This window comes from Haliotis asinina, chromosome 6, assembly GCF_037392515.1.
Source record: "Haliotis asinina isolate JCU_RB_2024 chromosome 6, JCU_Hal_asi_v2, whole genome shotgun sequence".
Lineage (NCBI taxonomy): Eukaryota > Metazoa > Mollusca > Gastropoda > Lepetellida > Haliotidae > Haliotis > Haliotis asinina.
The window spans coordinates 13,924,360-13,952,332 of record NC_090285.1 but is presented as its reverse complement, the minus strand read 5'-3'; the positions used below and the strand labels follow the sequence as shown (position 1 = coordinate 13,952,332).

The following is a 27,973-nucleotide window of genomic DNA, read 5'->3' as shown; positions in this document are numbered from 1 at the left end:
GAGGGGATTAGTCAGAGAAGCCAGAGAGAGTCAATTAATTAGTTTTGGTTTGGATGGTGGTAAACTGATGAGATGAAATAGTCATGGCGCCCCTGTTAAGTTTTGGGTGGCTTCTCAGACCACATACAGCAGCAGAAATTTCAGATATGTCAATTAAACATTCCTGAGCTGTATGTCATTAAAGTATTATAGCTTACTGGTGTCACCAAACCGCGAGGATCCGGGGTAGAATTAGTCTGAAGCAACCATAGCTTGTCATATGAGGTGACTTACCCAATGGGCTGTTTCGGTTGTGCTTTAACGCGACACTCTTATGCTAAATAAAAAAATGTTTCTCGGCCATCTACGCATCACTTTTAGTTGTTCGCGTAACAAATAGTTGTTGTCATTTTTTAAAAAATCCTTTTCACTTGCCCACGTCCCAGTCATCCATTTGTCCACTATAAGAATGAATGTCTGTAAGAAGGAGTGTGACTGAATCTACTACTCATTACCACGTGTTAAACGTCCCAGGCTGTATTTCTGAGAGAAAAAAATATAAATGTATTCCCTCCTCGTCGCTTTTTTTCTATCGAAAATTAAAAAAAAACAAAACAATCCTACCGTCCTGGTCATTTTTGGCATTTGCCCTGTGGCATGTGGCTTTTGAAAAAGATGAACCCCTGCATTTCTATTCCCGCATTGGTTACAACTTCTGCAGTGCCCCTCATATAGTTCAGGACTGTTATCCATCAAACGCCACAGCCCACATGCAGCTTGGGTTAACAGGGCAAAATGTCTGCGCCTTGTGCGTAATTTATCCTCAAACTGAGTATTTTCTATTAACAAATGTATTTAAACTGTGTAAATGGGCGAAAAGATCAGACTATACGAACACCAGGTGAAGTACGTCAGATTAAATTGGACATTATTCCTCTTCAATATTGCGGTACTCGTCAATCACGGAAAGATCGAAAACACGAAATACAAAGAAAACAAACAGAGAATAACCTGTACTGGCTTAAGGAAATCGGGTTTTGAGCAGATAATTTCAATCCTCGTCGATGGAGGATATCTGTGTAATGTATACCATCCAAGTCACCAAGCCGAAACAGTCGATCAGTTAAGTCGAATATTACGACAAGCAAGAAGAAGACCACGAAGATCCGAGTCAGAATTGATCTTCAGTAACCGATGCTTGTCGTAAGAGGCGACTAAAGGGATCAGATGTCAGCTGACTTGATCAACAATGACATCGTATCCGTAGATCGATGTTCATGCTGTTGATCACTGGATTGTATGGCCCAGATTCGATTATTTAAGGATCGCTGTCATATAACTGAAATACCGCTCAGTGCGGCCTTCAACAACAACCAAACTAGACCTCAACAGTCGAGCCGGTAAGTCGTCTCTTCCGACAAGCAATGGTTGCTTCGAGTTGATTCTAACCCGGATCTTCACGGTTTAGTGAGCTATTGCATTTTAATGGCATACAAACATTAATTCAGGAATGCTAAATTGAGAAATCTTACATTTCTGTCTTACTTATTTGATATCAACAACTGTGACGAATGGCACACTTCTTAAAAGGAAACCGAAAATCCGGGATAGAGTTGCTCTTTAGCAAACTGAGCATGTCGTAAGAGGTGACTAACGGGATGGGTAGTCAGAAGCAGTGATTTCGGTTGACACGTGACATCGCATTTTAGCGGTATTAGTCAATGCTCGGTATCGTAATCACTTGATTGTCTGGCTCAGACTCGTTTAAATACAGAATGTTTCACCGAAGATGCGACATGTTCGTTTGATTACATCTTGAACTGTGTTAAATGAAAAGAGAGCCAGTCAATATTATCGTTTACATTAAATGAACTACCGTCGAACTAGTCAAGCCAAGTCACACCTTTTATTTTGAGATTCAACCACCTGACACATGACCAGGTTGAGGAAGTGAAACATAGAAATAGAAATGAAACGGAAAAACAATAATCATTTCTTTCAGTAAACTTGCTATTACTCTTCATGGGTATGTTTTTATGTATTCAGATTATCTATGATTCAAAATCGCGTTACCCATGTGTTAATCATTCACACAGCGACATTTAATTATTAATCTGCATTCCAGTTTCGTACTTATGTTGCAACATCACACACTAGCAGAAGTCTCACCAAGAGTTTATCTTCCTGGACATGTCATAAACTTTGATTGGTTGATGCTTAGTCCCCTTAAATCCTTAAATTTAACTTATTTTCATATGTAATGTTGCATGTTAACAACCCGTCCGTTCTTTTGGATGGGTTTCACATAATATCTTGCATATTAGCATTGGAATTCTGTTCATGATCCAGTTTAGGTCTACTGTCGCAGCTGTTCGCTTGTGAGTGAGTTTAGTTTTACGCCGCATTCAGCAACATTCCAGCTATATGGCGGCGGTATGTAAATAATCGAGTCTGTACCAGACAATCCAGTGATCAGCAGCATAAACATCAATCTACGCAAATGGGATTACCGATGACCTGTGTCAACCAAGTCAGAGAGCCTGACCACCCGATTCCGTTAGTCGCCTCTTTTGACAAGCAGAGTCACATTTTATGGCAAGCATGGGTTACTGAAGGCCTATTCTACCCTGGACCTTAGCGGGTCTCTTTACTAGTGTATGAAATATGGATGAAACTTATATTTAAAACTGGATGTGAGCGCGGCGTAAAACTAAACTCACTCACTCACTCATAACCATCTCCTTTCCTTCAACGACAATTCACCTATGAGTATCTATGAGCATCGTCTAGAAATGACAATCTCAATAAAGGCAAACATTCTGAGATGAAACGACTTGATGTCAAAATTTCGTTTTGAATATATATCCACAATTTACTTATACTGGTCTACAAGATGCCATAAAAAATCAGTGTTTGTGTTCCTTTTAAAATCTTTCAGCTGTATGTTAACGTATGGTGTATAATGCATATTTCAAACATTCGTTTTTATTTCTCAAATAACACTCAGTTATAACTCGTTACACACTGGTTTGATTTTGTATTTTTCAGTGTCTGTGATTATTTTTGAATCATTTGATGCGGCGCGTCAGTGCTATTAACTATACAGGGACGGAAGGGGTAGCCCTGTGGTTAAAGCGTCTATTCATCACGCCGAAGACCCGGGTTCGGTTTCCAAAATGCGTATTATTATCCTGTCCCTGAATCCCATCATTTTGCCTACTGCCATGTCCTCTCTGCAATAGCCTTAAATAAAAAATCTAGATTTCCTCATATTCACGATAGGGTGTTACTATAAAAAATGATCAGACTCTTGAGAGACATGTAGAAGTTGGTATTCAGGAGTAAGAATGTCACCTTCTTCTTTATTGTTAACACGACGCTCCTGGGCTATCCCTTGTCCCTTGGTCAGGTGGATGAATAGCCCAGAAACGTAGTGTAAACAGTGAAGAAGAAATTGACATCCATAACATTTTGTCTTGTGATTTGAAGCACGTAATACCTCTCCGAAACAATATATTTTATGTGGGCTTCTGACACTTGTTCGTATCTATCTACTATTTCAATCATATGATTTATTTGTTTGCTTGTTTGTTGTTTACCGCCACACGTAGCATTTGTATAGCTACAGGACAGCTGTCTGTTAATCGTCATGATTTGTACTGGGTTAGAAATAAATAACATCAATAAAAAAATTAAATACATAAATGCAAAAACAAAAATATAATGTTGGACCCAGCTAGCATACCTGCCTCCTGCCTGACATTCGTGCCTCAACCACGATGCTGAATGTACTACAAGATGAGCGTTGGCGTGCTGTGTTTACGTGGGAATGATAACACGAAGCCATATGAACACAAAATATTTGCCTGGATTCTGCACTGTCACAATCCCAGGACAGAACCAAGGTCAACTATGTCAAATGATGGAATTTTTCGTACTCGTACTAATACTGAAACTGAAAATGAGAAACACGGCATTGGGAAAATTTAAATAAATATTAATCATAATTGAAAGGGTAGTGAGAAAAATTGTCCCGAACGACGTAGAAGTCGTTCTAAGGTCCAAAACATGGAGAAGGGACATTAACCCCGTACAAAATAATTTCAAGACCTACTTATATTTATGTCAGATCAACTTCAATTAACGTGTTAGATAAATAGACTTCCTTCTGGTACAAGTCGGACTAAAACTATATCACCTCCACCACTGCATTTTAAGACACCTATTCTCATGTTTGGAATAGTATAATTATTCATAGTATATTGAATATCCATCTCCCAAATTTAAATAGATTTTGGGAAAAAATGTCTTGAATTAGAAACGGACCAACTCCGTACATGTTTGTGGAGCCCTACATATACGCGTATACCACTGTAACATCTGTGTGGTTTGAGGGTGGGTAGGGTTGCCTAGTGGTTAAAGTGTTCGCTCGTGAAGCCGAAATCCTGGATTCGACTCCCCACATGGGTACGATGTAAGAAGCCCATTTCTGGTGTCCCCCGCCGTGATATTGCCGGAATATTGCTAAAAGCGGTGTAAAAATATACTCACTCACTCACTTTTTCACTGCAATTCAGTTCCAGTGATTTCACAACCTGAACTAATAATATTAGGAACATTGTAAGCAACACTTCTGTTTCATATCTAGATCTGTGCTTGAAGCTTCTTCAAGCCACTCTTCAATGCGACAGGCCCGTGAAGATCCGGGCTAGAACTGATCTTCAGTAACCAATGCTTGTCGTAAGGGGAATCTAACGGGATCGGATGGTCAGGCTCGCTGACTTGGTTGACACATGTCATCAGTTCCCAATTTCGTAGATCGAAGCTCATACTGTTGATCACTTGATTGTCTGATCGAATCGCGATCATTTACAGACCGACGCTGACAGACCGAATATTGCTGAGTGCAGCGTAAAACACCAAGCAAACCAATTAACAAGACCCTTTGTGAAGCGAAGTGGCATGAAACTTCCCTAAGTCATGTTTCCCTTAAGTAATCCAGCAGCTCCAGATGTAGGTGTCTACTTTTCACTCTGAGGTACATCTGTGCATACGTCCTACAACGACTTACAAAAAGTGGCCCCTCGACACTTGCAACATTCAGGGCCTCAGTAAATCTTTCATGTGATACATATGATGTATGAAACAGCATCCATGGTGTAGTTGTTAGAGGGTCCACCCTGAGAGCGAAAGGTCGCTGGTTCGATTCCGTCATAAGTTGTTTAACTAAGTTAAAAACGAGACACTTCTGAGAAAATATGTACATATTGAGACCGAACACGAACACATGGACAATTGAAAATTTGTATATAATAATTATGTTGTATACGGGCCTGTGATCTGTAGACAGTTAAATACTACCTACAGAAATGTTTTAATTTTGCCATAAAATATGCATTAAGTGGGATTAATGGGCAATTAAGTGACACACAACCGAAATGCCTGGAAAGAGGATGGGCAATCGCCATCTTGATTTCATTGCATCCATGATTTTATTGTGACAGAGCGTGTGGAATACAGTTTCACTATTTTTGCCACATCAACTAATCTGCCTGTCACCGTTTTCGCTTAATGCTTTTTTTTTCTTGGCGGAGTTCTTACGTTCTTTGGAGGAGATATTCAAAGTTCTTTATTTCAAATGTGTCCAGTGCAATGCCGTGTTCTCGAAATACAGTTCACATAGATGCTCTTGACATCGATCGAAATCATGGAAACAATATGGCGATTTGGGAGGTACCACCGTTATCAGTATCTGGTTGTACATGAATTCAGTGCTTTGGTGTATGCATGCTCCAGAGGTTGTTTCCATAGCAACTGTTGAATGTGTTCAGAAATGTTTGAATATCCACAAAGTTTTCTGACGATTTTCACCAATCCACTGATTTTAACAGCTGCTGTTTGTGAAGACAGACTTTCCGCCATGTTTGTTTCCACCGACAGCGACAGACGACATATTTCTATTTTAATCACACGTATGTGGCATTGACTTTAGTGAAAACGCCAACCTGTAAAACACTTTTATTTCACTGAAATAAACTGAAAGCATCATTCGTAAACATTTGTTCTCGTTTTGAGCGATTAATATTTTTGTAAAAATTGTATAATAATATCCATGGCAAGGTCAAGGTCCATGATCTCAGCCAATGAAATTCGAGGGATGTGTTAAGACACCTAAGTGTCATAACAACCTGTTATGTTACCAGATTATGAAATACCACCATAACATCAAAGCTCTGACAGACAAAACTTGACGAAACGAAAAGCGATGCTGATTTGTTCAGTTGGGTTCAGATGAAAGACTTGTCATCCAGACACATATTTAACCCATTTGGAACGGGATCGGTAGGTAGACTTAATGACTTATTTGACACGTCATCCCAATGGCATACATAGATGCTCATATTGTTGATCACTGGATTATCTGGGCCAAGTTATTTACAAACCGCGATCACACAGCTGGATTAGTTGTGTGAGTGCGGCGTTAAACAAACAAATAAGCAAGCAAGCGACCCTACCAACCTTCAAACTAGCCAACCCTTTTTTCTTCGCCTCGTGTCACAAACACAGATATAGATGGCGAATTCTGTCCCAAAATCACCACTAGCATTGTCTTGTCATGGATCTTCATGGTGGTCATAAAAAGCGACTATGTGGATTGGTTGGTCAGGTTTGGTTGACTTGGTTTATTGCCTTCCCATGACGTCGCACATGGCTGCTTCTATGGACGACGTTCCAACGTCATTTCATTCACCGTTTCACGCCGTTTACAGATACAGCTAAAACCATATAAGACGCTGGGCACTGAGAAGAGGAACTAATATTTTTCGACTTGAAATCCTTGGTTTGTTGTTGGTATTGCCATATTTGGTGTCCATCCTGCGTTTACCATCTGATTGTTTCCCGCGACGGGCACTGTGTTTGCTTGTGGTGCTGCCATATTTGGTGTCCATCCCGCTTGCATCATTTGATTGCCGCTCATGACGGACACTGTGCTCATTGGTACCATTACCATTCCGGGTGTGGTCTGAAATAAGTTGGTGTGTCACATTTATGGACATATTAGATCAAGTTTCATGGCATACATCCCGTCTCCGTGGTGCAGTGGGTAAAGACAATTGTACAGCTAGACGAGTTTATGGATAACTGGGCTTTTGTTATAAAGGTGTTCGGTTTAATGGGGGTCGGATTTTGTGAAACGTACCTGTCGACTACAAGCCAGCACACCGCCTAGAATTGTGGTGACCAGTGTGAGGATCCAACCAAGTACCATGCTGATCATAATGCTGTACAGGACGGCGAAGAAACTCCCGGCAGTGTCAGTGCACAGATCATCGAAGGCATTGCTAGACAGACAAAACATACAATAGAGAACAGTGTGGTTCGAGTTGGATTCCGGTTCTGGAAATACTCCAGCGGTAGACTGTTTCCCATTATTTAAGGAGTGTTTCGCTATCGTATCCCGCTGATATTACTCACCAACTATAAAATTTCAATAAAACTGATAATTGCCACTGGAATTGGACCAGTAAGTTTCGCGAGGGGCTACTTCCGATGCTAAGCTGGTTGCTGGTTGCGGGCTGCCTTTGCGATATGCGAGACGGAGCCCAGCTTACTTCCGGTACCAGATTTCCAGTGACAACCACAAATAGTCAAGAACCAGTTCTGATTAAAAATAGCGCGACTGACAAATATCACTTCATTAGACCTGAAGATGGAGTCAGTCATACTTGGCTGTCACAGCTGTTAACATTCGTAATAGTCAGCTAATGGGAATGGTTGGATCGGAATTTTCTTATTCCTGCAAGGATTATCATACTTTTTGGAATGGTCTCATTGTTGTTAAGGAACCGATAATCCTCGCAGGAATGATGCTGTTTGTCAGCAGAAGTACTGATCATGGTGTCTCTGTTATATCTATGAATAAGGAAGTATTCTTACTCGCAGGAGGAGTTGGCATAACTGATTCCTGTCAATGCCAGTAATGCCACGATAACGAAAATCCCCATGGCCAACAGAGTCAGGATGCAGAAGATCATCTGGGTGACATACTGCAGGAGAGCAAAACACATTTAGCTTGCTGCACTCCGTCGTTTGTGTTGGTCCTAATACACGCATGCTTATAGCGGTGAATTGAGTTACCTTTCATGCCGAGTGTAAGCCATCATAGTTCTTCAGCATTTAACACCACTTTAAACTCTACTAACGATGCACCACGTGATGAGAGAACGCCGGGACATGGCGCAGGTCATAATTCGTGATGAACAAAAGGGGAAAATTTTCTGGCTTGAGGAAAATATTGCTAAGGCCAAAGAAAACCTTTTTGAGCTCATTCGTAACAACATTAGGTTAGTATATCCATCAATTCCTTTTAACGGCCATTTTGGCAGCCATTTTGGATTTTCACACCGTCGACTATTTTCAGTAACAATCCATCCTGAAACATTGTTCACTTCAATCAAAACTAAACTACAAACTTTCGGAGCTCTTATTAACTGTGCAGGGAGATTGCTTGAACGGTGGTCCTAAAATATATATATATATATATATATATACGATACTAAAAGAAGGCTGTGATTGAAATAACTAATACAAATTACGTTTATGCAGTTCAAACAGTATTATTGTCAGTTTGTCCTGAAATTGCGACTTTTAGCTTATTTGTTATTTTGATCTTTCATAGTTGTATATGGGCGTGCACATGTGTGTGCACGGGAGAGCACGTGTGTGTATGAACACACGCGTGGATGAGTCAATGCAAGTGTATACAAGCGCGTGTGAATGGTGAATACATGTAAGCAAGTGCATGTATTGTGAATATTATAGTATTCTGTCACATGGGAATTTGGTGTTACTGAACTGAACTTTGTTTACACTTCGACTGCGTTCTGCGGCATTAGAGGTTCAAGTTTACATCATAATGCACAAGTTAAATACAAATGTGAAACATAAATTGGCCATGTATACGGACTGCTTGGATGCAAAAATAAACTCTTTGTGCATACATTAAACAGATAAATAAACAATGTTAAACCCGTGCGTTATTGGTTATCTTTTGCGGTGTCATTGCTTAAAAAGAGACATTGATATTATTTTGCGAATTATTGCTAATTTCCTAATTGTTCCTAGTTTGTTAGAGTGTTTGTTAGATGGTCCATTTTGCACATATTCAGGTGTGTACAGAAGAAGCTATTAATGCGTGGTCGGATCCAGCCTTTTGAAAAAACTGGGGTTGCAACCCCCACATCACCCCTACCAGTGAAATGCTTGTTTCTAAGGATCTAGATGGATGGAAATATTCTTACGCCTCCTTTCGCCTGGCAGCATGTTGCCACAAGTCCAATGAGTCCTGGCACGATGTACTGGAACACAAATATATAACTGCTTGATTTTTTCCTTATTGTTTTACTCCGCACTTAGCAATATGGCGGCGGCCAGTGAATTATTTACCCAGACAATCCAGTGATCAACATCATGAGCATCGATCTGGGTAAGTGGGACACGATGATTTGTGCAAACCACGTTAGCTCGCCTGACCACCCGATCCAGCCGATCCAGTTAGTCGCCTCTTACGACAATTCCAATCCGGATCTTAAATTTAATTATTATTATTTTTTATTATATATAATATATAAGCATACATGCATCGTATATAAACTGATGGCACAGTTGCACAGTTGTGATTAATATTGCTTAACATTTTTAGAATGCATTTAATCTCAATGGTAACAAACACAATATTTGTGTTGATGATTTCTGTATCTGGACTGCACCTGTTTCTCAGACCTCAAACTTTGGTTATATTTATATCCAGTGAGAGTCATTGTAATCGGGTGCAAAGTGTCTTCGGTCGTCGAGTTTATATAGCAATGATACGATAATCTATGTATGCTTCTAACATGTAAAACAACGCTGATAAGATAAGTGACATTCATGTATCATATGATATATGATAACAACGCAGGCAATTAATGCATATTACATATAAAACAAAATCAAGATAACTGACATTAACACATATTAATAAAACAATTGTCACACATGCATGATTTAAAATCACAATCAATGTAATTATAACGGCCGTATGTGGAACATACTACAGTGCTGAACATCATATAATATAAATCATATGCAGTGGGAGCCGATCTTAAGTAGTAGGTTTTTGACATTTACCATTTTGTTGGAACTCGGAGATTTGTGTACGGTGCTGACACCTAGCAACAAGGGGGAGAATGACTGCGTGAGTGAGTTCTACACCGCATCAATTCTAACCCGGATCTTCACAGGTGAACAAAGGGGAGAAGGAGAACCCACTGCACTCAGGATTCCGGTGTCATATGCAATTTAAAGGAACATCTGCATGCATGTTCCAAACTGACGATGTTAGCAATAGAGGTACTTACAGCAAAACCTAAAACCCATACTGGAAGATATGCAAATCCTGTAAAACTTGACACGTCTTTGAAGAAACTGTCGAAGTACACGCCCATCAAGGCGCTGAAAACAGTCCCTGCAGGGTAGAAATATACAATGTAAGTAGTAAAGAAAAAGAAAGAGGAAGGAATTAGACACCGGCAAATCGATATTCATTTCTTACAACTTTTCTATGGAAATGAAACAGCATTGACTGATTGTGTGTGATTATTTATGTAGGGGTATCGACAATAAACTGTAAAATTTCATTTGCTTTAATGTCAGCATTACGAATATTCCACAGAAGAACCGTAAACATGGGGCGAATTCTTCCCAGATATATTGCCACTCAACAATATATATCATTTTAGGGACCAAATTGGAATTTCAAATTTTCTGATATCGGCACGCCGTCACAAGGTGGAAATTGATGCATGGTCAAATGTTGTTAAATAATGGTAAAACATAAATATATAACGACACAATGAATATGGATTGTGCAAAAACCAAAAGCGCCTTTCCTCATTCACAAGAAGTCTGTGATAAACGCAGAGTCCATTGTTCATTCAAGAGATAAACATACTGTGTTGGAAAATCAGAGGTATATAACGAAATCATATTAGGTCAGACTCTAAATTTTATTTAAAACCGAACGCGCAGATTTTACAACGCATAAACGCTTTATTTTAAAAATGTATAGTGTGTTGGAAATAACTTGAGGCTTACAACTTGATTATTTACCCCTGAATGACTTTAATGAATCACACAAACTAGTATTTACTGAAATATGGTAGAATTCGAATTATATCAGACAGACAGACAGACAGACAGACATTTTTGTATCAACAGGTCGAGAATGCAATCATGATAATGTGTGACACATCAGCGCATTTTACAGTATGTACAGTTTGTGTCTCTTGTTTACATGATGCAAGAATATACATACATTTCCTTTAAGATCCCCCTTTTCACTCTGTAGAAAAGATGTAAAACTTATACTTGTGTGAAAGTTACTAAAATATATCTTGATATATTTATCTTATGTTTCTTTACATATTTATTCCTAATACCAGAGTATGCACCGCTTACATAAAACACATGCCATTCATCTTCAATTGATAAAATACCATCAGATTTGCAATAAAGACAGTGTATTTCATCATAGTTAATGTGCCCCTTTCCCAGCCAGCAGTACACCTGCCATTGACCATGTTAACTTCTGTGTAACAACAACGACGCGAGTAAAATAACCGCATAATTCCTTGCATTCAGCACGAACCTTTACATGATCAGAGATTCGTGCTATAAACAGATATGTACAATGGTACACATTAAAAGTCTATCATCAAGATCCTCCACAAAAAGCTCCCGATCACTGAGGAGGATTGGCTGTGTTGTCAGACATGATCCTTCTAGCAGGGCGCTCACAATTCCAGATGTCTCGTTTAGTCCAATCAACTACTCCATAGTAATAGGAAAGGACTGGCTCAGCAAACGTATAGGTGGGTTGGACCTTCAGTTGAGCATTTAGCTCCGAGCTCTACTTTTTCACTGAGCAAGGTATTGCTCATTGCTCATTGTAGAGACTCGAGAATTCATCAATGAGGGGGTCATATACCATCATCACACGCAGACATTTCAGTGGTATGTTTGTGAACAACATCTTTACTCGTCCCTTCTGCTCTCGACACACTATATCGTTGGAAGAGCGGTGTAATTCCAAGAGGTGTGAGACAATCTGTGAAGATTCTATACTGTGTATTCAAACATATGATATGGTGATTTTATTTACGTTCACTATTGCCAGTGGGAAGCAGAACTAGTAAAAGCCATAAAATATGTTATTATTATGTAAAATATGTAAGCCTTTTTATGGTGTCTCGACATTGTATATTGCTTTGATATTGCTACTAGCGTTAGCTTTAAGCCGCTTTGAGCAGTATTCCAGCAATATCATGCCAGGGGACACCACAAATAGGCTTAAAATGTTGTGTCCATGAGGGGAATCAAACCCGGATCTTCAGCGTGACCAGCAAGTGTTTTAACCACGAGCTTACCCCACCGACCCGTGGAAGGCGCGAGCTAGAGGTTCCATTACAGCCAGGATTTCGAGAATCACGTGCATAAATGCCATGGAAGTCCATTAACCTGTGCTGCCAACCATTCTCGCACACCGGCTTTTCTCTGCACCCCTCCCTCGTAAAACAATGGTCAGCTGTGTCAATATTTTATTGATAGATTCTTTAACAACTTTTGTATTTCAGGACACAAAATCTGCCAAAACCTCACATAGTTGGCACGATGTTTTGATGATGATCAGCGTTGAGTATTATACATGTGTGTTTATTAGTTTTCGAGTTAGATTGCTATTTATGGGTCCGCTTTTGAGCCAGACGGGCTATTGCATGAAGTCACATGGAGCTCTCGAACATTTACCTTTGAGGTGGAGACACGTATGTTTTTGTTTGTTGTTTAACATCAAACTCAGCAATATATAAGTTACATGGCACCGAAATGTAAAGTCTGGACCAGATAATCCAATGATCAGCATCATGAGCATCGAATCGACGCACTTGAGATAGGATGATATGATTCAAAAAGGTCAGCGAGCCTGACCACCAGATCCCGAAAGTCACCTCTTACGACAAGCATGGGTTACTGAAAACCAGTTCTTATTTTCAAAGGTCGACAGGCATGTGATCTATTTGTATTGCTGACGGAGAAATATAACAGTTTATATTTATAACTATGATCTGTAAACAAGTTACATATTGTGATCAATATTATTGATAACACTGCCTCGGGTGACATTCACCGTCAGGTCTAAATGAAACACGACCGACAAATTCAACAGTGGTTGACAACACTATGGACAATTTGTTCACATCAGAGTATTATTATGTTGGTTTTTAGCGTTAAGCAGGAATAAACGTATAAGATAAAAGCTACCTTTCATTAGATTTTTATATTGAAGGCGATCAGTTTCTATTCGTAACAATGCTTTTGCAATGCCCAGGTACCAAACAATTAATGAGTCCCATGAGCGAGTCCGTTTCTTTGCAAAACAAATCGGGTATCCAGAAATACTAGGCAATAGTTTCAAATTATATGTATGACAATGCAATGCAAAGCACAGGTCACTATAAATTATACATTATGACTTTCTTGCGGAGTCTCAGCAGAAACAGATAATTTTGTATAATTTAATATTTATTTATTATATATAAAATGTAGATTATTTTCTGTTAGTTGGATAATACTAGTATGTGAGAAATAACTGACCCTTTAATGTGACTCATGAAACGTATCATAATATATGTCAACTTACATCTGTGTTCAGAAGACACAGCCACGCCCCATGTAAGTATGGATATATTTTGTGTGCACTGCTTTCATTTTACATGATATTGCTTTCACATACACCAACGACCTGGCCGTGGACTTGACAACGGCGGAGTGCCGATTTCAGCGAGAAATCGATAAACAAACAAAAGCTAATTTTATCTTGGGTCCACAGCCGTGTCCTCACAACCTGACCGGGTAAATTAGGTTACAGCAGTATTGAGGGCGAAGGTGGTCGATGGGGCCAGAAGAAGCCCTGAAACGTTGTATCCAAAGATTAAAAAACCCAATGAAACCCAGAAAATTCTGTTTTCATCAAATTGCATCTTATACAATTCCAATGCAGCAAATAGTCATGAATATGGTTCTAACTTTATAAGCCACAAAGCTGGACTGAAGAACATCAGGTAAGTAATATTTGTCCAGCACCATGATAAACAGTAATCATGGTTTAACGTCATCAGAGTAACAAGTAACATATGTTCCCTTCAGAGTAGTAACCAGTTACTTGCTTGTCAAACATCATTCTAACCTGTATCCATCCCTGTCCAGCAACAGAGTTGCCTGTACCCATCCCTGTCCAGCAACATAGTTACCTGTACCCATCCCTGTCCAGCAGCATAGTTACCTGTACCCATCCCTGTCCAGTAACATAGTTACCTGTACCCATCCCTGTCCAGCAACATAGTTACCTGTACCCATCCCTGTCCAGTAACATAGTTACTGTACCCATCCCTGTCCAGCAGCATAGTTACCTGTACCCATCCCTGTCCAGCAACATAGTTACCTGTACCCATCCCTGTCCAGCAGCATAGTTACCTGTACCCATCCCTGTCCAGCAGCATAGTTACCTGTACCCATCCCTGTCCAGCAGCATAGTTACCTGTACCCATCCCTGTCCAGCAGCATAGTTACCTGTACCCATCCCTGTCCAGCAGCATAGTTACCTGTACCCATCCCTGTCCAGCAGCATAGTTACCTGTACCCATCCCTGTCCAGTAACATAGTTACCTGTACCCATCCCTGTCTAGCAGCATAGTTGCCTGTACCCATCCCTGTCCAGCAGTAACCAATACTCTTGCCTGTCTACCACCACAGTAACCATTACCCATCCCTGTACACACCATAGTAACCCGCGCTCCTGTCTGCCTACCACCATAGTAACCATTACCCAGCTTTTCCCAGAACCATAGTAACCAATACTCCTGCCTGTCTACCACCATAGTAACCATTACCCACCCTTTCCCAGAACCATAATAATCTTTACTCCTGTCTGTCTACCACCATGGTAAGTATTACCCACCCCTCTCCAGCACAATAGTAACCAATACTCCTGTCTGTCTACCACCACAGTAAGTATTACCCACCCCTCTCCAGCATAATAGTAACCAATACTCCTGTCTGTCTACCACCATGGTAAGTATTACCCACCCCTCTCCAGCACAATAGTAACCAATACTCCTGTCTGTCTACCACCACAGTAAGTATTACCCACCCCTGACAGCACCATAGTAACCAATACTCCTGTCTGTCTACCACCACAGTAAGTATTACCCACCCCTGACAGCACCATAGTAACCAATACTCCTGTCTGTCTACCACCATGGTAAGTATTACCCACCCCTCTCCAGCATAATAGTAACCAATACTCCTGTCTGTCTACCACCACAGTAAGTATTACCCACCCCTCTCCAGCATAATAGTAACCAATACTCCTGTCTGTCTACCACCACAGTAAGTATTACCCACCCCTCTCCAGCACCATAGTAACCAATACTCCTGTCTGTCTACCACCATGGTACGTATTACCCACCCCTCTCCAGCACAATAGTAACCAATACTCCTGTCTGTCTACCACCACAGTAAGTATTACCCACCCCTCTCCAGCACAATAGTAACCAATACTCCTGTCTGTCTACCACCACAGTAAGTATTACCCTCCCCTCTCCAGCACCATAGTAACCAATACTCCTGTCTGTCTACCACCACAGTAAGTATTACCCTCCCCTCTCCAGCACCATAGTAACCAATACTCCTGTCTGTCTACCACCACAGTAAGTATTACCCTCCCCTCTCCAGCATAATAGTAACTAATACTCCTGTCTGTCTACCACCATGGTAAGTATTACCCACCCCTCTCCAGCACCATAGTAACCAATACTCCTGTCTGTCTACCACCACAGTAAGTATTACCCACCCCTCTCCAGCACCATAGTAACCATTACTCCTGTCTGTCTACCACCATAGTAAGTATTACCCACCCCTCTCCAGCACCATAGTAACCAATACTCCTGTCTGTCTACCACCATGGTAAGTATTACCCACCCCTCTCCAGCACCATAGTAGCCAATACTCCTGTCTGTCTACCACCACAGTAAGTATTACCCACCCCTCTCCAGCACCATAGTAACGATTACTCCTGTCTGTCTACCACCATAGTAAGTATTGCCCACCCCTCTCCAGCACCATAGTAACCAATACTCCTGTCTGTCTACCACCATGGTAAGTATTACCCACCCCTCTCCAGCATAATAGTAACCAATACTCCTGTCTGTCTACCACCACAGTAAGTATTACCCACCCCTCTCCAGCACCATAGTAACCAATACTCCTGTCTGTCTACCACCACAGTAAGTATTACCCACCCCTCTCCAGCACCATAGTAACCAATACTCCTGTCTGTCTACCACCACAGTAAGTATTACCCTCCCCTCTCCAGCATAATAGTAACTAATACTCCTGTCTGTCTACCACCATGGTAAGTATTACCCACCCCTCTCCAGCACCATAGTAACCAATACTCCTGTCTGTCTACCACCACAGTAAGTATTACCCACCCCTCTCCAGCACCATAGTAACCATTACTCCTGTCTGTCTACCACCATAGTAAGTATTACCAACCCCTCTCCAGCACCATAGTAACCAATACTCCTGTCTGTCTACCACCATGGTAAGTATTACCCACCCCTCTCCAGCACCATAGTAACCAATACTCCTGTCTGTCTACCACCACAGTAAGTATTACCCACCCCTCTCCAGCACCATAGTAACCAATACTCCTGTCTGTCTACCACCACAGTAAGTATTACCCACCCCTCTCCAGCACCATAGTAACCAATACTCCTGTCTGTCTACCACCACAGTAAGTATTACCCACCCCTCTCCAGCACAATAGTAACCATTACTCCTGTCTGTCTACCACCATAGTAAGTATTACCCACCCCTCTCCAGCATAATAGTAACTAATACTCCTGTCTGTCTACCACCATGGTAAGTATTACCCACCCCTCTCCAGCACCATAGTAACAATACTTCTGAACTGTCTCCCACCATGGTAATCATTACCCACCCTTTCCCAGAACCATAGTAACCTTTACTCCTGTCTGTCTATCACCATAGTAACAATTACCCACCCCTGTCCAGCACAATAGTAACCAATAGCCGGGTATCCATGCTTCTCCGGTACCCTTGACCTTTAAGGGACGACACAAAATTCAATGTTTACTCACCACATGCGAGCACCAAGGCGGAGATAATTCCATTAGCAATATACACTCTCCTTCTCTCTTGGTCGACCATGTCTGTTTAGCAGTCTGTTTACCCGAGCTTCCTTGAAATCGGACAAATTGGGCAGGTATGTGAACAGCCCCAAACCTGTATCTGTGTACTTGGCGATCTACAGCTGACAACACCCGAGGAATATGGTATACTCTATCATTGAAGTTACGGAGATAACAAGTTTCTTGTTCACCTCGGCTTCTCGCAACCGTTATGAACGTCACGTGATTCTGTTTCTGACTATATCGTCAGCTCGCATGAGTCTAATCATTCTTACCGTCAGCGTTAGTTAAGTGATCAAATTCCATTTTTATATTTGAAACACGTTCTGGGATCTGGTGACGGCGTCACGATATGTACATAGAATTTTTTCAATAGATTTCTATAAGCAATCACATCACAGTTCCTCATTAATCTTCTTGAATAATTATCTCAACTATAAATGACGTCAAGGTACAAATGCTGTGCGCTGTAGTATGTACATGTATGAGTGTTATTTATGGCATATGAATATACAATGTGTTGATATAGAAATATGATAGTCAGTGTTATCAACCAGTGTGTGTTTTGTCCGTCAGTATGTATATTGAGACCTACATGCGTGCTCGTCCGATAAAGCAGTAATAATAAAACCGATTCTGAATCGTTATCGAATTTATACAAACAATAGTAATATACTGAGTGAAACAAATAAGGGAACAGGACTTCATAACGTAGCAATATTGATTTTAACTTACGCACTCAATCAACCACTCACTCACTCAGCCACCCACCCAACCACTCACTCACTCACTCACTCAACCACCCACTCAGCCACCCACCCAACCACTCACCACTCAGTCACTCATCCACTCACTCAACCACTCACTCAGCCACCCACTCACTCACACACTCACTCACCCTACAACTCACTCACTCAACCACTCAACCACTCACTCACCCACTAACTCAGCCACCCACCCAACCACTTACCGCTCACTCAACCACTCACTCAACCACCCAACCACTCACTCACTCAACCACTCGCTCACTCTACCACCCAACCACTCACTCACTCAACCACTCACTCAGCCACCCACCCAACCACTCACCACTCAGTCACTCGATTCTTTGTGCGGATACAGCGTTTGGGGAATGGTGGTGGGGCAGGTGGGGTTGGGGTGATGCACAGTTCACTTTCCACCCGTTTTCATGAGAAATTTCACTGTTATTTCATACGCTTTCATAACCAACTGTCTGTGTGTAGGTGTGTATGTGTGCGTGTGTTGGGGTATATGCACGCACACGCACACGCACACGCACACGCACACGCACTTCTGGATCCGCCCGTGTTGTTGGAGTACAGCTTGACTTCATTTCGTCATCAACTGGTCTTGGATGTCTCACTATAAGTGTTGCTCACCCATCTACATATATCAACTGCTCCAAACCTTTAACATTGCCCTACATATCAAAACAAGTGTATACATGAGCGAGACACGGTACGCAATACGTGCTAATGGTAAATCGAAGATTTACTGGCAATATTTTTTAGGCTGAAATGTTTTGCAAAATGATATTTACTTAAGCAAAACATAATTGGCGCCACAGTTGCAATTCGAAGATAAATAGTTTGGTTTGTTCTATTTCATTGGAATCCAACATCGGCAAATTTAGTTTAAAAATCACGGTGTCAGACTATGAAAGAATTCCACTTTATGCTACCCTCTCCACCTCATGTGATCTCACGTAGACTGGTACAGTCAAGGATGACCACCTGTGTTTGGTCGTGTCAGGTTATTTCTACTGTTGATTAATGAAGTTGACATTTATATAACTGGTAGATTTGTCTATGCCCCGAAACATTCCCATCACGGACACAGTTGAATAACTTTGCAAGTGCGAAGGGAGCCTAGATGATGAAAACGTGGCAAAGACTTGAAAACGTGGCAAAGACATGAAAACGTGGCAAAGACATGAAAACCCATACAAAATTGCCGGATACGACCTCTTCTGTACACTGCTGGGTTCGGTTCAGTATGATGTTAAACTTTAAACTTGATTCCGGCATGGGATATCAAGGTGGTAGCTGTTGAGTGAAGGCAGTGATTTGTGTACGTGTGTGGCAACTTGGTGTTCTTGGAGATGGCACTTAATTTTGGCCAAAACACGTTGAGGTGTACCAAACAACATTACCATAACAGCTTCATTCCAACCCTTAGTATTTTAGCCCACTATCAGCCACCCAATTGCATACCAATCAGACACATTTGCCTCTGTCGATTATCCACTGTAACAACACCATACCGGTCTTTGTATATTTTCCCTCTCTTTTGACTGATGTTTTTATTGCATATACAATCATCACTCAGGCTTCATGTACATTACTAGTGTATATATATATATATATATATATATATATATATATATACATATATATATATATACACACACACACACACACACACACACACACACACACACACACACACACACACATATATATATATATATAACCATTTTATAACCATTTATATATATATACCCTGTTTACCTGTTAGTCAGCATCCACCTGACGAAGGGACAAGGAAACGTCGTGTAAATAACAAAGAAAAGGTTGACATTCATAACATTTTGTCTTATATTAGAATGCCATCTTCTAAATGCCTCCCAAGAACGTCCTTTGGTTTGTTTACAAAATGTTAAACGTTGCACACCTCTCAAGAGTGTTACGTCCTAAATGGTTCTTCTCTCACATGCTTTTGATAAGGACCCGTGAAGGTCCCGGGGTAGAACAGGCCTTCAGCAACACTTGCTTGCCATAAAAGGCGACTATGCTTGTCGTAAGAGGCGACTACCAGGATCGGGTGGTCAGGCTCGCTGATATGGTTGACACATGTCATCGGTTCCCAATTGCACAGATCGATGCTCATGTTGTTGATAACTGGCTTGTCTGATCCAGACTTGAATATTTTTAAACCGCCGCCATATAGCTGAAATATTGCTAAACACGGCGTAAAATTAAACTCACTCACTCACTGCTTTCGATAAGGACCCTTCAATTATTACCCACAGGACATTTTTATCAACCTTACCAAAGGGTGAAAGAGGGGGACGCTCTGTGAACAAGATGGAGCCGGGTCAGCGTTAACGATAGAATTTCCAATGGAAGATGAAACGTCCGGAGTGCTGGGACTGGTGTCTTTTGTACCATTAACATATTGTTTGGCTGAATAATAATCTTTAACTATTTTAATACACAAATGCTTGAACTTTTGCAGAGCAGTTCCATTGTGAATAAAGATCATTGAAGGATATTATTTTATTGCTCTTCAATCACTTTACTCTCTGATCACATATGATTATGTGTAGTGGGATTTTACTGACCATCATCTTTGAATAATTCTTCAATTTGTCTAAAATCCCAGAGAAAGAAAATTGACGTTTTAATCTCCTCCGTTATGCAAATTCATGCATCGAAAGTAGTACTGTATAAGTGCCAGCGTATTAATGTGCGGTTATCAGGCCATCATTTTCAGGAATGTTGAACATTATTCCACAAGGGTAATTAACCAATCAGACTGCAGGAAACAGTCACCATTTGTTTAGTGTTTCATAATATGCTGCAAAGAAACGCAAGTCTGGCTTTTTGTCACTTTACCATGAACGTTCCATAAACATGAATGCTGAAATTTCATTGTTTTGCAACTTGGGTTTCTGTTGCTGTGTAGTATATATGTGTCTTTCAGTCGTACTAATTGGGGAGTATTTCAAAAGGGTGGACAGTGTGACTGCCCTTAATACTTACTATAATGAACAAATTGAAACTTTACCGCTCAGTCAGTTTTATCCCATGTTTGGTTTTCAATTGAAAATATATCAAGTCTACTTTTAGCAACACATATACATTCATTTCAGTGATTTTATGCTTTTAGTTAAATTTTATTATGTAAATGTTAATATTGAGTAATATTTCTTTTGACGGTTTCAAACCGAATTGCTTTACTAACAGATTTCTACTAACAGATCCGAGGTAGAATTTATCGTCACTGGACCTTTCGATTTCCATGTTAAGGACAGTGAGTAATATACTGGCTATATGACAGCATTTGTGAATAATTGTGTCTGAACCAGACAGTCCAGTGATCAACAACATGATCATCGATCTGAGCAGTTGTGAACCGATGACATGTGGTAACCAAGTCTGACCTCGTTCCGTTAGTCGCCTCTCACGAGAAGCATAGTCGCCTTTGGGGCAAACATAGGTTGCTGAAGATTTCTTCAGGTACCCGAATTATCACAGGTGTTCAGGTATAAGTGGGTGAGTGGCGTGGGTTAACGCTACTTTATCATGGGAAGTCACATTGATGTGTGAGACGTTTGTTTGTAGTTTAAGGTCGAACTCAGCAATATTTCAGCCATATGAAGGGATAGAATTTATCTTTTGTAACCTCTTCGATTTTCATGTTGAGTGAGTGAGTGAGTGAGTGAGTGAGTTCTGTGAATACTCGAGGTTTGGACAAGACAATCCAGTGATCAACATCATGAGCATCGATCTACGCAATTGGGATATGATGATATGTGTCAGCCAAGTAAGCCAGCCTGACCATCCGATCGCCTCATGCGACAATCATGGGTTCCTAACGACCGATTTATAACGACAGACAACCATGATCAACATCTTGAGCATCGATCTGAGACGAAACCCAGAGGCGATGAAGGATTCATATATTTGTTCATTTGGAGAAAACCTACGAGCGGAATACTGCTGACAAACCTGAAAATATATTATGAGAGAACCGGGATTCGAACCTAGAATTACACGTCATAGACCCACACAGTGTAGAGCAAATTATGGTGTCAAAGGTGACGCACCACCCGAATGCACCCAATGAAATATCAGGACGTTCAAGGGTTCGAACTCCACACCCTACGCTTCTAGTGTGTTCTTTGGAGACAACTCTGTAAAATAAATAGTGGTCCATCCCCAAAGGGCGCCTACAAAACTCTCAAAATGTGGTAGGGCCACAAAGTTAAAGCGTCCGCCGAAAGTCCGGGTTCGAGTCCGAGAGTACACTGTATGAAGTTTATTTCGGTTAAGTGCGAGAGTAGATATAAATTTCATTCTACAGCACAGACAATAGAAACTATGTCAAAACAATGCTAAAACAATGCGGTAATTAGCTAAAACAATAGCCCATGACCCACATCCCTCATCCCTCATCCCTCATCCCTCATTTCGTGCTCCAATTAGCAAAGACAATGAAACCAGTGACCGTAAATCCCTCATCCCTCATTTATCCCTCATCCCTCATCCCTCATTTGGCCCACATTTCATCCCAAAAATAGCTACACGTGACAGTCATTATCTAATAATATCAATTTCATTAAGCCTAGTGATACATAATATCACCATGATGAAAAGAAGTTAATGATGTTTAGGGAGAAATTATCAATGGATGTTTCACGCTATAGTTGATGGTTATTTGTTACAAAACGATTGGAATGCTCTCTATTCAAATAAGTTGTTTATACATAACAGTCACGACAGGGTGGCATGACCGGCTGATACCCAGTGCACGGTGTACTCTATATATAGAATCAACAAACCGGGGTAGCATGACTGGATGATGAAACTTAATCCTTTGAATAGTGCCATGTCATGATTAGTCATCCCTTTCACATTCTTTTTTTTTAAAAACACACGTTCCACTACGTCTATAAATCTACCAATGAGCGATGGTGATTATTGTGTGTTGTCCAATGACATAGTTTGAATTCACCAATAGATGTGCGCATGCTCGCATCTATCACTGCTTACAGCAATGTTATTCCAACTGAGTACAAGCAACAGACAAGGTGTGCCTTTGCTGAACAGACATCATAGGAACAAGAGTTACAGATCGGTTCGTATTCTTTTATACAAAATCTTCACCATTTAGCCAGCACTATCCTGTTAGGATTGAAGTTGATGGTAAAATCTTCAACTGTGCTGAGCAGTATTATATGTACATGAAGGCAATGACGTTTGGCGATGTGGTTACAGCTCAACACATTTTAAGAGCCTCTTCTGCTGTTATGCAGAAGAGATTAGGAAGATGTGTGAAAAACTTTATTCAACACCAATGGGATGTTGTGAGTTACCATGTTGTGAAGAAAGTTACCCTGGCTAAGTTTACTCAGTCTTCCACTCTTCGACATGCATTAATGAACACCTCCACAAAAATATTAGCTGAAGCCAGTCCATATGATAGACGGTGGGGTGTTGGACTCTCTTCACGATCCCAAGCTATTAAATCCATCTAACTGGAAGGGACAAAACTGGTTGGGGAAAGCTTTGATGGAGGTCAGACAAGAGCTTATGGACAAAGTTATTGAGAGTGAAAAGTGTTAAATTCTTGTTTACAGTCAACTGAATGGTAAAGCAGCTTTCTATTCCTGGAAGCAAGTTCTACAATCATCACACACCTTGCACGAAACAGTTGTCATGCAATCTAACGAATGGTTTCAAAATCGCAGTGAATGTGTCAAGGATGCTAAGAGAAAGTTTCAAGATGATTCTAGGTCAACGAAAAGAATCATCATCAAGAAGACAAGAAAACTGTTCTTGTGTGTCGACGAAGTTGATAGTGGAAATCACATAAAGCATGCGGAAAATCTTCTCACTTTGTGTTACACTTTGGAACTGACTAAGATTCTTAGACGGTTATCCTGTGATTTGTGTTTTGGATGTATGTTTGAACCTGAGGGAGAACTGGTGCACACGTGTAAGCACATGCTAGAACAGGATCACGTTGATGGTCTTTTCATGACGGCCATGAGTGAAATAAATGATGAACACGTGATTGATAAATGGTTGGAAGTGTTTAGTGATGACACATCTCTGAATTACGTGAACATAGTTTCATACCGCTGCAAAGACTTTCGGGACACTCATTTTAAAACATCAGAGTGGCTTCATGATCTGAAGCAACGTGTGGTTAAGATGCTGTTGTTAGAAAATCGCTTTCAATAATTGTGAATGTATACATGAATGAATTCTATTAATTAAAGCATATGTTCTTTCCTATTCGTACCTTTATGTTATATATTGCCTGTTACAACTGGTTTCATTCAGTACGTGTGTGAGTTCACAAAAGATGAACAGGGTATTGTTAGAGAGGCACGAAAAAGCATTAGAAAAGTATTATTATGACCCTCACAATCCAGGAGCCTACTATGGCCCGTCCAAACTCCGACGGGTATTGAAGATAACACCTCAACCTGATGTTAAGCTCAGGAAGGTGAAATGGTTTGTCAACAACCAAGATCCTTACAGTTTACACAAACCAGTCAAGCATAGATTTAAAAGGATGAAAGTCAGAGTGAATTCCATGGACGAAATGTGGGATGTGGACCTTGCTGATCTTTCACGCTACAGCAAAGAAAATGAGGGTATCCGGTATTTGCTTGTCGTGATTGACATACTGAGTAGGTTTACTTTTGTCCTTCCTTTGGAAAATAAAAGGCCAGAGTCCGTGTTGAAAGCCTTTAAAAACATACTTCAAGAAAGAAAACCAAGAAAAGTACGCGTAGATGGTGGTAGTGAGTTTAAGGGAGTGTTCAAATCCTTTTTGGAAAAACAAAATATTACCATTACTATTGCACGCAACGAAAACATTAAAAGTAATTATGTGGAACGCTTCAACAGAACACTGAAGTCGTTGATCACACGTTACATGACACGTATGAACACCAAGCATTATCTCAGTGTTCTACCTGATTTGGTGTACAACTACAATAACACCCCACATTCGTCTTTACCCCTTCTATCACCTGCTCAAGTCAATAAAAGCAATGAATTGAAAGTTTGGCAACACTTGTATGTCAAACCCTTGTTGAAGTCAAAGGAAAAAAAAGGTCAAGTGATAAAGAAATACAGATATAAAGTTGGTGATCTTGTTCGCATCCCATACCTGAGGAAACCGTTCAGCAAAGAACTTGATCTGAAGTGGACGGAAGAACTTTTCAAAGTAACAGAACGTTTCAAAAAACAAGACATACCTCTGTACAGAATTAAAGATTTTCACGGTGAACTTATTAAAGGGAGTTTTTACACTGCCGAACTGCAAAAGGTTAACAAAGGAGACGATATTGAGTGGCAAGTGGAAAAGATCTTAAAGAAGAAACGCATGAGAGGAAAAACGTATGTTTTGGTTCGTTGGTTAGGTTGGCCTAGTTCTTTTGATTCATATGTGGAAGAAAGTCAACTGAAAAACCTATGATGGAGAAATATGTGTTTCTCAAGAGTTCTGACACAAAAAAAATTCTTATTTCAAGGATAACAGCCTTTATCATTTTCGCATTAAGCTCAATCAAAGACTGGTGTTTGAAGGATTTTGGGTCGTGTCTTTATCCGAGTTAAACTTTGGAAAGATAGACCTCACTCATGTGAACGATCCTTATGTAGATATACTGTGTAACCTGTGCGATAGTTCACTGGTGGGTAATACCCAGTTACCACTGTTAAGACGCATTGATCTGAGGAATGGACCCAACTTTTCCTTTGCTAATGCATACAGTATCCATGTGTGGTCAAAGAGTCACCTGACATTGCAATCTGTATAAAAGCGAGCAGTGGAACGCCACTGTCATTCTTGAAAGAGCAGACTTATGCAACACTTCACTTGAGACGTTATCCCTTTGCTGACTGAACATGGATTCCCTCCCTCTGTATATCCCAGATTATAGCAAATGGCAGAATTACTTCAAGAAACACATGACAAGTACTTCTCGTGTTGTGAATGGAAAAGCTCCCCCTAAAGTTATTCCATCTCACCGATCTGTTTCTCAACCGGAAGAACCTAAAATCGAACTGCAGATGACTTCAGAACAACAAAGTGTTGTGGAGAGAGCGGATGCTAAAGAAAAGCGTCATAGGTCTATAAGAAGAGCTGCAGGTGAACAGATTGCCACAACCAAGAAGATACGTCCGACAAGTAGCATCGCCTCCAAGACAGCTAAAGTGCTCAAGTGTACTCCTGTGAAAGAAAACGACATCTTCAGTTGCGCATCATGTCTTTATTGAATAGCAAAACTTTTGAAGAGTTGGTACCGGATTCTCTCAACCTATTTACCTTACCTCCATATCAGACCAGTATCCAGCAACACTATTTTGTAGATGTACGCCCACTCAGTCAAATTAATGACTCTTCTCCACTGGAATTTCACATATCCAATTCGGGTAGTGATTACATTGATTTGAAGCGAACAAAACTGCACGTAAAACTCAAAGTCACCCATGCGGATGGATCGGTATTGGATGCAGACGAACACGTGGCACCTGTCAATTTGCTTTTGCAGGCACTGTTTTCTCAAATTTCAGTGTATATGCAGAACCAGTTGGTGTCTTCGACCAACAATCATTATGCTTACAAGAGCATGATGAAGACCTTGCTAGACTATGGAGCTGGTGCGAAAAGCTCTCAAATGACATCGCAGCTGTTTTACAAAGATGAGGGTGAAGATAATGATGCCATTGAAACAACTGATTGTGTCACTGGAACCAATTACGGTTTGATTGCACGTGGTACCTACATCAAGAAGAGCAATGAACTGACCATGTCTGGACCTTTGTATGAAGATGTGTTTAGCATGAAAAGACATTTAATCAATGGAGTAGATTTGACTTTGAAAATGTACAGATCATCACCTACTTTCTGTTTGATGAGCGGTAAAGCCAACCAAGAGTATACCATTGAGCTACTCGATGCTTATCTTCAAGTATGCAAACTCAAAGTCAACCCGGCGCTGATTCTAGCTCACAACACCCTGTTCCAAAATAACTCCAATGCACTCTACCCTTTCACCAAGTCTGAGGTCAAGGTCAACAGCATCCCTGTTTCTCAACTGACGCATACCATTGATAATGTGTCCAACCCCATTGCTAATCGTTACATCATCGCCTTTGTGGAAAGCAAGAGTTTGAATGGGTCATATGACAAGAATCCTTTCAACTTTCAATCCAGCATGCTCAAAACTGTCAGTCTCTATGTGAATGGTGTCAGTGTACGTGGACGTCCAACTCGAGCTGATGATGTGAACAGCTACGTAAACATGTTTGATGGCATGGGGTTTTGGAGAGAAAATCGAGGAAATTTCATATCCAGGGGAGAATTTTTGGTAGGAAATGCACTGTTTGTCTTTGAACTGGAAGAGTTGTGTGGAGAATCCGAGTACCTCAATCTGGTGAAGACTGGAAATGTGCGGTTGGAAATCGAGTTCAAAGCTGCACTAACCAAAACGCTGAGCTGCATCATTCTCAGTGAAAGAAACTCCATCATCGAAATCGATCAAGCGCGAAACGTCTTCATCAAGTAAACACAGAGATGAAAGCTTCACAGTTGATGTGCGCCCTTCAGTGTGATTCAACCTTACAGACGCACGTCTTGGGGGTGTATGCCAGAGATACGTTTCCTATAATCGCACCTTTCATGCAAAGACAAGGTGTAGGATTTATTGTGAATACTGAGTCCAGTCAGAACAGTGGTCGCCACTGGGTTGCTATGTACTTTAAAAACAATACAGCAGAATTCTTCGATGATTTAGCAGATCCTGTTGATGTTACATTTGATCGCTATTTAAAGACTTATGCTGGTTCTTACTTACGCAGTAATCACCGGTTACAATCTGTGAATTCAAATGTGTGTGGGTTCTATTGTTTGTA

The 27,973-nt window shown here is 40.7% G+C and overlaps 2 protein-coding genes across 2 annotated transcripts; one reads left to right on the top strand and one right to left on the bottom strand.

Moving 5' to 3' along the window:
• Positions 1-5,982: 5,982 nt before the first annotated feature.
• On the bottom strand, positions 5,983-17,617 carry LOC137286781 (uncharacterized). Its single transcript, XM_067818773.1, has 6 exons — positions 17,241-17,617; positions 10,380-10,486; positions 9,282-9,338; positions 7,918-8,027; positions 7,181-7,322; positions 5,983-7,003 (listed from the first exon to the last, which is right to left on the bottom strand). Exons 1-6 carry the CDS (start codon positions 17,308-17,310, stop codon positions 6,794-6,796), a joined length of 696 nt encoding a protein of 231 aa, XP_067674874.1. The 5' UTR covers positions 17,311-17,617; the 3' UTR covers positions 5,983-6,793.
• A 7,033-nt stretch (positions 17,618-24,650) lies between these two features.
• LOC137287699 (uncharacterized protein F54H12.2-like) lies at positions 24,651-27,627 on the top strand. Its single transcript, XM_067820087.1, has 3 exons — positions 24,651-24,702; positions 25,992-26,282; positions 26,633-27,627. Exons 1-3 carry the CDS (start codon positions 24,651-24,653, stop codon positions 27,625-27,627), a joined length of 1,338 nt encoding a protein of 445 aa, XP_067676188.1.
• Positions 27,628-27,973: the final 346 nt, after the last annotated feature.

Bases quoted from the DNA above. Each gene is read 5' to 3' on its own strand.
- LOC137287699 (XM_067820087.1), top strand. From the start codon at position 24,651: ATGTGGGATGTGGACCTTGCTGATCTTTCACGCTACAGCAAAGAAAAT. The intron at 24,703-25,991 runs GTATCCGGTATT...TGTATATCCCAG, and splicing joins CTACAGCAAAGAAAATGAGG to ATTATAGCAAATGGCAGAAT. The intron at 26,283-26,632 runs GTACTCCTGTGA...CTCAAATTTCAG, and splicing joins GACAGCTAAAGTGCTCAAGT to TGTATATGCAGAACCAGTTG.
- LOC137286781 (XM_067818773.1), bottom strand. From the start codon at position 17,310: ATGGTCGACCAAGAGAGAAGGAGAGTGTATATTGCTAATGGAATTATC. The intron at 9,339-10,379 runs GTAAGTACCTCT...TTTGTGTTCCAG, and splicing joins TATGGGTTTTAGGTTTTGCT to TACATCGTGCCAGGACTCAT. The intron at 7,004-7,180 runs GTACGTTTCACA...AACTTATTTCAG, and splicing joins TGCTGGCTTGTAGTCGACAG to ACCACACCCGGAATGGTAAT.